The sequence below is a fragment of the Musa acuminata genome, chromosome BXJ1-1 (genome assembly GCF_036884655.1).
Source record: "Musa acuminata AAA Group cultivar baxijiao chromosome BXJ1-1, Cavendish_Baxijiao_AAA, whole genome shotgun sequence".
Classification (NCBI taxonomy): Eukaryota; Viridiplantae; Streptophyta; class Magnoliopsida; order Zingiberales; family Musaceae; genus Musa; species Musa acuminata.
In genome coordinates, this window is record NC_088327.1 from 33,035,728 (window position 1) to 33,047,328 (window position 11,601).

General features: G+C 34.4%; 1 protein-coding gene across 2 annotated transcripts; it reads right to left on the minus strand.

Moving 5' to 3' along the window:
• Nucleotides 1–2,770: 2,770 nt before the first annotated feature.
• On the minus strand, nucleotides 2,771–11,316 carry LOC135677812 (uncharacterized). Of its 2 annotated transcripts, none has more exons than XM_065190224.1 (6): nucleotides 11,197–11,316; nucleotides 11,020–11,114; nucleotides 10,495–10,868; nucleotides 10,021–10,411; nucleotides 6,359–6,486; nucleotides 2,771–3,583 (listed from the first exon to the last, which is right to left on the minus strand). In XM_065190224.1, exons 3-6 carry the CDS (start codon nucleotides 10,588–10,590, stop codon nucleotides 3,125–3,127), a joined length of 1,074 nt encoding a protein of 357 aa, XP_065046296.1. In that variant the 5' UTR covers nucleotides 10,591–10,868; nucleotides 11,020–11,114; nucleotides 11,197–11,316; the 3' UTR covers nucleotides 2,771–3,124. The 2 variants fall into 2 exon arrangements, with proteins under 2 accessions (XP_065046296.1, XP_065046301.1); XM_065190229.1 differs by having other exon boundaries at nucleotides 10,495–10,909.
• Nucleotides 11,317–11,601: the final 285 nt, after the last annotated feature.

Genomic DNA, 11,601 nt, shown 5'->3' on the forward strand with positions numbered 1-11,601 from the left:
ATAATAATATAACTTGATTTCATTTGGTAATAGTGATGTCAAAACTTCTTTTCTTATAAACTTGGATGTTTATATTTCTAGAAATAGAAATAGAGCATTCTTTAATATAATAATACTTGTCATGATTATGGACAATCTATAACTACTCAAAATTGATATTTATAATTTCATTTGGTCATTTTTTCCTCAAGTTGACATCTAACCATATCAATTTTATCGATAGTATTAGAGACTTTTATTTTATCATATTTTATTCATCACATATTATGATAATGATAACGCATAATGTATTTAAAATTTATTTTTTATGATATTAGAAAAAATTTGCTCAAGGAGATGTAAGGTGTACTGGATTATAAAGGGGAGGTATGATTAAAGGTTTAATATCAATAGATCTGATCTCATCCCCAACTATTGCGTCTTTGATAGTAATGACTAAAAACTAAAAGTAATTTATGTTAGTTAAATATTTTGTAAAAATATCTAAATTTTAATAATAATATGATATTATTTAATATGTTGAATAATATAGCATAATTAGTTTAAAAAAAGCTATCTTGATGGCATTAAAGAAACTTGATAAATTTTCACAAACCACTTATTTTGATTGTCCACATTGAGGTGAACTTGGTGTCATTAATCATAAGTTTTAACATCGAAACATACATAATCCGTGATCGTATATTATTCCAAATATCTTAAGCAAGTGAAACTATATTATTACTAATATAATATTTTAGCTGACTATTCTAATTCTCAAGATGATGTTGGAGTAATCTTTTTATATGCTAGTGCAAAAAATTACATTGTCGTTAAAATAAGGAAGATCGTTAGGCCAATAAGAAGTTATCTTCGAAACGTGATGGACTAACATTTCATTATTCATAAAAAAAATAATTTTTATATTTTTGAAGTAATGTGTAGGTGGATGAATTATTCATCACAAGAGTGAGGTAATATAAAGATTAGGGTCAATTGAATTTTATGCAAAAGGCTATATTATTTTAACACTTTTCATGTAAACTGAAATCTTCATTGTATATAGCAACTTACGGAGTATCTAATGATGTATAAAAGTTTAATAAAGAATCGTGACATTATACAATTTATAAACTATGTATGTTATATCCATAAAGTAAATATTTTATAAGAATATTATCATCTTTGACATGATAATTATAGTTTATATAATACTATTAAGATTTAAATTTAAAAAAAATTATTTCATATATTTCAAGTGCATAAAAGTAACTAAGAGAGGAATTAAAGTTTACTTTGCGAATTACTAATTAATACCTTAGTAGTTTACTATGTTATGCTCTTCTTTAGATTAAGTATATAAAGCATGGTGTAAAATTCTCCACGCATAGAATTCTTATTTGAAAAAGACCCAACTTAATTTTTTATGTTGTCGATTTATTATTCTTGTAATATATAAAAAATCTAAATGTGGATTAAAAATTCTCACTATTACAATTTTATATTTGAATAATATCTTGTTCACCTTGTTCAGGAATATAGTTGATTATCCTCTTTGTACAAGTTAAAAATATTAAAATACCGATGTATTGATTGTCAACTTGATATGCTTAAGTCCTTTGTTGATTATTTTATATCAGAAGAATAATATTTTATAATAAACATCTATTATCTCATGATAATTTAAATCAAAATATGACGTTATCAATATTGTATTTATGGATAATAAACCTGAAAATATTTAGAATTATTTATCTTTGTTTTTATGTTAATTCTTTAACTCAAATCCTAAAAAAGATAAATTTTAATAATGTATTGTTAAAAGGTGTGAACTAAAAAGTCAAACATATTAAAAATTTAAAATGTCTCAATTGTATAAAAATTTTAGAAAGCTTTAGTTTTGCCTACTCTAAGATTATAACCATTCGGGATGAGTATATTTAAAAAAATGCTAAAAAGAAGGTGACAACTTGGCTAGACTTTCTATTTTACTTGCATTGTGATTTTTAATTAACCTTACTATATGATAATTGAATTATTTCATCTTAGTATATGTTTTTATATTAATCATCCACATAATGTAAATAATCATTTGACATGTTGATCCAAGGAATCTTATTAATCAAGAACGTAAATATGTTAATTTTCCTAATTAGAGTTGTTATTACAATATTCATTTGTTTTAATTATAAACGATTGGATAACCACAAATTTAAATACAAATACAATTAATCATTATGGGTTTGTGCACTTAAAAGGATTAAATAGCCGGTACCCATAACTAAAGGCCAAAGCTTATATACTACGCCAAGTGAATAGATTAGTGAACAGATGCAGTTTAGGTAGAAAGCATATCATATTAGACTACTTGAACTCTTGCGGTAAAACTTCGTGTGTAAAACAAAGACACATACCTCGACTTCCCTCGGAGATCTTAAAGGTCTTCTCGAGACATCTCCTTGAAGCAGCAGCAGCATTCACGGTTTTCCCTACATGCAACTGCAATTAAAGAATTCTCAGAAAGAAGAATTCAAGTCCAATATATTCTTTGAAAAACCAATACAAAGTAAGGCAACCACACCAGGAAATGAAGACAAACATGTACTAATATCCATCATCAAAAGACAAAAAAGCTAAACACCAACATTTTCCCTGCTTGATTTCAAATCTAAAGAGAAGCACAAATTACAGAAGGAAAATTATAATGGCAAAGTATTGTGGCAAAAACACTTCCACCGGTTGGAGACATTACAAACTGAGAGTTGGAACCTTCTGTATTGACAAAACATCCTCCGGTAATGAAATTGCTGTTATTGAAGAGGTTTGTTCTTCAAACAGATTTCTACACTTGTGTACTGTCTAAATTTATGCTTCCATCCAAAGTCACACTAGTCCACACTAACACGTATAACTACGAACCAAAAGAATATGGAGTGCAAACTGAATATAGCGTAAAATTTTACAAATGTGAGATCACTTTCATCCTCCGAGAAGCTACCTGAACATTTTAAACACCGCAGGCTTTAGCTATGCTCATGCACATTCCACCAGATGCTATCATGGTATTGTAAGCTGTACCGTCATTTTCTAAAGATCATTTGTTCTTCATTCTTGGACAACTTCCACTTTCTACCTTGTTAAAGGCCTAGTCATCCCAATCTGCATCCCAGCCATCTTTCTTTGGAGTCCTTGAAGTGAGACCATTTGAGGACACACTGGTAGAAGTGTGTTTCTCTGAAGGCTTTGTCGCTGCTTCATCATCCCAATCCTCATCCCAGTCATCCCAACCATCCACAGCATTTGAGTCAACTGCTGAACCGGACTGTGGCTGCACTCCCATTTCAAGTTGCTGGTATGGGATTCCAGAATCATCCCTCTTTCCTCTCTTCCTAAATCTGCAACAAGCCCATGTTCCACCAACAAGAACCATGGCAACAAGCAAAAAGTAAGCCCCATAAATTGGGGTCAGACGGGTTGCATAACTAGGGAATTGCTGGAATAAGTTCCAGTCAGGTACAGATGTTGCAATGTGAATAGTGCAATGCCCCTTTCCTGCACTTAGGACAATCTCTGTGACATTCCAATCGTTACTTGGAAGATAGATCTGCGATACGACATGTAGGAGACACGTAAGCATGCAGCTTTTTCTATACAAATTAGAACAAAATTCATAGGAAAGATGTCTTGACAGATATTCAATCAGAGTGATGACAAAAGCAACATTTTTCTGAAAACAAATGCCACAATGATTAGCTTAGAAAATAATGCATCTCAAGATGCACAAGCTCCAAGAGTTCATTGGTTCATGTGCCCTTAACATAACATGTTGCCTTTGCCTCCCAACACCAAGAAGTTTTGGAAGGTTCTATACAAGGTTAAACTGCAATTCATTAGGTTAAAAACTTTTACAGTCCTCGAAGATTTTAGAAAATTGTCTTTGTTTGCACAAAGCTGCTTTGGAGTAATGATACAGACCATCCCTGTATAATATTGGAGTAAATCACTATAATTATGTCATACAAAAAACACAAAATATATCCATTAGTAGTTTTTAAGATAGGATGGACTGATTATGTTGGAGAATTACTCTAATTATCATGTGATTTAAGGGTTAACAAAAAGACAAATAAACAAAAACTTCTATTCGAAGAGAATATTAGGTATTTGGAGATGAATCCCTCCTCTGTTGTGGCATAGATACTTTCTTAAGATATCAATCACTATCTTTGTCCTCCCTTTCCCATCATAACATCATTTTCTCACTGTTTCACTGGCAGAGGATAATGAACATCACAACAATGATGACAAACTACAATTATGATGGTTGCAGTGATTAGCAAATATCAAAGTGGTAGTGTTTTCATTGTGTATCGCAATCATTGTTGTTTCTTTTTCGTCTTTTCGTTGCATGACTTCCCTCCTTTCCTTCCCTTTTACTACTCTTCTTTTTATTTTTCTGAGGTTGTTAAATCACCTAGAATTGGCCATCTCAAGTTTATTTTGATCAATTTTAGTCGATTTCGATCAATTTTTACGTAGATCGAGAAATCAGAAGATCAATCATAAACAATAGCATTATGTATCAAACATATCGTATCAGAATCAACTAATACCATGAGCCATGCATTGGTCTCTTCGTTCTAAGGCCTGCCCACATAAAATACCCTCTTTTGAGATTATTTAGATTGTCATGTGTTTGGACATCACTGATCTGGCTTAAAATATTAACAGAGTGATAACATGATCATTTTGCTGATCCATTCCCTTTCTACTTTATTAGGCATTTCAGGCTTGAGTGGCAAAAGTAACCATGTATAAGCAAACATTAGTATGGTTCCTTTATTTGGATCAAGGACCGAGTTAGAGCTTTCAACTGAAGTGGTGAATCAGGTAACTTCGAGGGTGCACTTTTTGATCCCCACAAGCAAAAATGTCTGCTACATAAGCAAGCTTAATGTCAAAGGCACTGACAATGCTAGAAACTTTAATATACATGGGTAGATTTAACCTAAAATTAGAAAATGGATTAAGATTAAAAACCACATGGGAACATTTAGAGTCATGGCTTCATCTATTTCAGCAGCAATGCCTCATGAAGAACTCAATGACAACAAAAGATCTATGTAGCTAACCCAATTAGTTGGGACATTACGGCTTTTTGTTGCTATTCTTGTACCTATGAAGTAAAACAAGATTATTGGCAATGATGGGAAAATAAGTCATTAAGTGAGAATAAGAATTAAGATGCTTTTATCTGGTCCATCTATTTAGCAGAGCAAAATGATTTATTTTCATAACAATATCTAGTCCCTGAAAACTACGATACAAAAGGAGGCTGCAAAATGAAGATACCTATACATAAGATCCTTTTAGAAACAAAAATATAGGTGCTGTTTGAAGAATCAGCAAAGCTTAGACTGAAATAGAAAGTTTGAGTCCATAAAATTCTTATAAAAGAAAACATCAATGATCATCTCACACCATTTAGACAGAACAAACATAATTTATATTACATCAAATTCAATAGTTGAACACTACAGCCATGTCTTAGAATCCATTTGATGCCATTGGAATATATCAATAACTTGCCAATATAATGCATGCCAATGAACAAAAATTGGCCTGGTTAACCTGAGTCCATGCCAAGTCAGAAGAATACTGGCACATCCTCAGCACTACATGTAGGACCATGATGACAATGAACTAGAACAGTCAATCTGCCCAATCCATGCTCCAATAATGTGTCATGACACAAGACCATGGACACTAAGTTGCAGAGAACAACATAAGATTAGAAAGAGAAGTCAACTTATTAGTTGCCTTTGAAAACTAACCAAAATACTTTCTCAACACACAAATAACCACCAAGCAGCTAACAAGATACACACTATCAGATGGTATCCCATAGATTTAAATACTGGATTGCATCAACCTTGTTCTATCAATCTAAAGTTAGACTGATTCAAAATTGTACCAACACTATACTAACATTCAAAAATGAAAACAAATATCTTTCAATATTTTCTCTCATCACTGAGGTATATTAGTCTTTGATGACATCATAAAGTTGCTAATTTAAAACCAATGTGAGTGTTCAAGTCACAGAAACTTGTTTACTTGTTAGGTTACTGCTCGCCTTGGTTACTCAACTTCACATATAAATACTCTATCTAATCTTAATTTCATATTTCCATTTACAGATAAATACTTAACAAACAAAGTAAATATCATGATTGGAGCAGTTTTAACAATTTCAGCACCAACTTAGGTAATAAGCTTGTTACCTTCTATAACGTCAAAGGTAATCATCTCCTACCTAACTAAATAGGGTAAAGATTCAATTTAGGCATGCTAAATGGTGTTGAAAATGAGAATGAACCTTCTTGGAGTTGTTTTTGAGTAGGGCTACCATATCAATATCAATATGCAAAGCAGGTGTTCCCCAAATTTTCACACTTAGAGCATCATCCCCAGTATTCTGGACTAAAAGAGACAAATTCTTTGAATCTGCAAATAAAGGAACCAGAGAACTAATAAGGATGAAATGGGCTGGACAGCACAAAAGAGTTGAAGTACTACAAACTCTTCATGGTTTCCTTAAGAGGATTCTTCTCAAATTGACAATCAAGTAAAAAACAACAAAAACTTAATAAAGAAACTAAATTTTGAAAAAGATGCTCAATATAGACAACATGCTCGGAAAGTTCATTGGCAACAACAAGCATCATAGAGAGGAATTCCAAGGCAATTCATATAGAAAGCAGAAAATCAAGATAGCTTTGTGCATTGCACACTATATAAAAATAGGCACGTTTCGATCATAGGTAGTTTAGTTGTCTGCTACTGCTGCTGAGGCAATTCATATTTATTTTTTTTTTTTTTGTTTAACTTCCTCTTTCCTCATCTTTGGACAATCTTGGTAATTTATGTGAAATCACTGAAACTATTGTCATATAAAAACTTATGACTTTGAAAAAAATTAATCTAATAAAATTTATTGAAGAAAAAATAAATTTAAATGGTCTATTATCACACAATCTATTTCACAAATATTGTTTATAAGAAATTAGTCTATAGAACAGCATGAAGGGCCTTCATAAATATTATTTGTCCTAACTATATCATCTTGGTTTGGTTAGGTGATTCTAGAATAAACATAATTAAGAAGTTTTCTCCTACGTTCCTTGCAAGTTTAACAGTTGATGTGAAGGGCCTTTATAGTATTATTTGTCCTAACTATATTTTCTCTGCATGATTAGGTGATTCTATAATATCATAATTAAGAAGTTTTTTCCTAATTCCTTATAAGTTTAAGGATTAACAATTCATTCGGTAAACATAATAGACTCAGTTTCACACATTTGCAAGGAACATAATCAACAGAAAAAGAAATTTTCTTTCATGAATCACACAGGATCTTAATTTTTAAAAGTTTAAGGTCTCAATGACAATAATTATAGCTCAATTAATCAGAGCACCTCATTTACGAAGCATTACCTTCATAGAGAACAACTTTTTGGCCATCGGGAAACCTACTTTTATTCATCAATGCAGGAACTAGGTTTAGGCTCTTCCAACCTATGTCTCCATATATTATTTATCTAAATCTGAAAGAGTTGAAGTTCAATTCTCCAAAAGCAACGTCTCCTTGCAAGTTCAATCTCTAAGCATATTATGGATTCCAAACAGTTGACCATGAAATGGAGATTCAAGATAGACAAAGATTGGTTCAAGATAGAGGTTGCTTCCAGCTTCATTTCAACAAAAGAAAAGAAACAAAAACACAAAGTTGCAGATCATTGTCCAAATTACTTATAATCTTCTGTAGGTTTTACTATCAGCAAATTGTTTCTGTTTTTAGTCCCTTTTCCTGAAGGGTAAACACTGCTTACCACCAATTTGTCCTCCACTTGCTCATAAATCTTCTGGGTTTCATATCTTTCAATTTTCCTTTGGTTATACATGAATCTAAACCTGGTCACCAGACTATAAGAATCATGTCTGTTATAGCATAGATGAGGTTATGAGAGATCCCCTCATTGGTTGGGAGTTACGGAAGCTTATGGCTTCTAGGCGAGGGTCTACCTTTTTACATGTGAAGTGCCTTCTCGAAGGACAAATCTGTGCCCTGATGCCAAAGAAGATAGCTCATCACAAATAACATTATGCAAATCCTTGGCTCGCATCCATTTTGATAATTTTGTTGTGTGCCTATGCTCCAACATAGTATAGACTGGTCTTGTTGCCTTCCAAGTTTTTTAGGAAGTTCTCTTTGAAACTCACCAACATGTAATTTATCATACAACACTCCACTGGCCACTACAACCTTCCTGCTGTAATTTTAATATAATGCCAATTGCCAAAACAAACCTCCAAATCTTGTCCAATCCAACAATAATAACAACCTAACATACTTTTCCAAACTAATTGTCAATCTATGTCCACTTTCACTCAAGATTGTTCCCCCTAAATTATTAAAGCTTATCATAAGTTAGCAAAAGAATGAAGGGCTTCCTTTCTGGACATCAGAACTCCCAAAATAGGAATATCCTAAAATTTACAAAAACCAAAGATAAAGTGCCATGGCTACCATATATATCATGCCTCATTAATAAGGTTATGATAGATGGTGCTATGCTATATACTGATACTGACATTTGCCTCTAAGTTCCACAAATTCTTCTCTGGGCATCCTTATGTATGCAACCATTATTTGTTGTACTTATGCTAGCACATGTAAGGTATACACAGTACTAGTATGTGATCTAGCACATACTTATATGGCAGCATGATGCATTAACAGCTTACCCTACCAGTTAAATGCATTTTCTAGGCATGTACATTCAACACAAATTAATATCAAGTAATGGCAATTAGGAGACCAAGAGTTAAAAATCAAGAGGAATATACAGTTATCTGATTTTTGATGTCTTGCAAAATCAAGAGGAATATACAGTTATCTGATTTTGATGTCTTGCATGTGTCAGGCATCATTTTGTAAAAGAGTATGTATAAATGGCAGATATATTATTTGACATAAAAAGGAACAAATATGATATTTGTCCCACATACACTCGTCCTAAATCATAATTTGGTGTCAGAGCACCTGTCCATATTAGATTTGGTATTACAGATCTTCCCTAGCATCATTTGGTATCAGAACATCTTGCCCATAGTAGATTTTGTATAAGTTCTTAGCCTACGTATTTTATCCACAAATCACATGGACCACTATAATCCCTACAGATGGTGTGGGTTTCGAAAGTGCTATGGTCCATCATACAATTGCCACCATACCTAATGCACATTTGTCTAATAAATATTCATGAGAATGCACAATAGATCCTAACATGGCCCACATACTATCAGCGGATTTTGCTCATTTATGTTGTGTGTCATGACCTGAGCTCGAATACCATGTGAGCCACACCCCTAAAAAGTACTTAGAAGGTACTTTGGGGTTTAATATTGACTCATAAACCATCAGAAGCCATAGTCCACACCAAAATGAGACTAATTGGAGCAAGATACTACAAGTACTACATTAAGTAAAAAAACTATACTACTATGCAGAGAATCAGCTATAATGAGAGACACTCAAATGTAAATAGGCACTTTTAAAATCAATAAAAGGTGAAATAGTTGAGATGAAAAAAATGCAAAGCAAGTGAAAGACTTGAATCAAACCATTATGGGTTTCAAAGGTAACGAATGGGTGGTGTCTGTACATGAAGAGGGTCAAAACAGTGAAACATTTGTTGAAGATTTGGCTAATCAAGAGATTAATGTTAATGATGGATCTACAACAACTGTAATTCTATTATGACCAAGATCAAAGATCCAACAGAAGTAGAGCAGTTATGGCTGAAGACCATCCATCTACATTTTCTGCAGGGATGGGATATCACCTAAATGACAATCTAGAAATGCGAAGCTACGAACATTCAGGAGGACAATTAAACATATAACATGATTTCACTAGAACATATGACTACGTATAGCATGGGATGCATATTTAGAAGATCAAGAAAATTGTTTTACCATTTTCAGAACGACGAAGACAAGCAACCAACTTTTCATAAGAGCATCGAGTAGATTGTGAATCGCATGTTTCCTTCACCACAGAATTATTTTCCGGCTTAGTCGGCCTCCCACTTTCCTCTTTGTCCTCTTTGCTTTGAGAGGCAGGGCTTCCAGATTTAGCAGGATCTTCCTTGCTTGTTGTATCAGTACGAGTTGTAGAATTATTTGGATTTCCTCCGGGACCATTATTTTTCTTGGTTTGCTCTCCGGGAGTAGAATCGAGAGGTGGTGGATATGTAGAACTACCAGGATCAGCTGAGTTGCTAGGGTTTGCTGGAGGCTTCTGGCTCGATTTAGAAAGATTGTTTTTTGTTGAAGTTACCGGATTTGGAGTCGGAGATGGTGAAACCTGATCTGTAACTTGTCAGGAATCTCCTAAACTCTATCAGGAAGGACACAAAAATACAAGTGAAAGAAAAAGAAAAACCTTACCTTGTCATCGTCGAGTAGAAGACGAGATGAAGCAACAGATGCAACCAAAACGAAGAGAATTGACAGGATCGCCGCCAAAGTTCGGATCTTCCCCATTCTCGTGTATCAAAAACTGTTGGGAGGGGAAGAAAGATCTATGAAGACCGATTATGATAGATGTCAACTACCATTTAAGGATGGGAGAAGACGGATAAATTGGAGCAAGGGAGATGGCGGAGACGCCCTCGCGATCGAAACGAGTTGAACTTTCTAGCCTTGGGGAAAGGAACGAGGGAGGAAAGAGAAGAGCAACGAGAGGGACAGCCGACGAGGCGACGAAGCGAAGGACATGGTCAGAAATGAGAGCTCCCGATAGAAGGCACCTGGGGCTACACCTGCAAAACGGATCGGACTCCACGGATCATATTTGATCCAACTTGGATCCAATTGGCCCTCGTTCGTCTCAAAATTCCGATATTCCAGATCTGATCCGACTATGAACCGGATATCCAATTCGCGCGGAGAGGGAAGGCGCCAGAGAGATACCTGGAGAGAGGCGTCGTCGTCGTCGTCGGCGTCGTCGTCGTCGTCCTCTCAAATGAAGCGCGTCGTCACGAGGGAAGCAACCTGTGGTCAGCGTTCTGCAATCGATAGCAGAGATTGAGCCAATAATGACGAGAGGGCCATAAATCGAAGGAGAGAGATAGCTAGTTGGTGAAGTACCTTGGAGGGGACGAGGGAGACGGCAATGAAGGCGGTGCAGATGAAGAGGAAAGGCGCCACCGCCGTCATCACAGCGGGGAATCCCGCGTTTGTGTGGAAGAGAGCAATCAATCGGGGTCGAACTCAAAATTACCGGATTTATAACCGCATATCGATCCGATCCGACTTTAAGCGGATCGGATCGGTTCTCCTCTAAACGGGTCCTTAGTTATTTTTCCAATTAGATAACTAAGTTGTAGTGGCAGCTTTATATCTAAGTTTTTTACTTCAGATCTTCCATAAAATTGGAAAATTACATATCAGGGATCTGAAATAATACTTTTGTGACAGGCTTATAATCTAGATGGCCGATCAAGTACTAATATCATGAACAATAAGTAAATCATCAGATTTTTACACCGTACC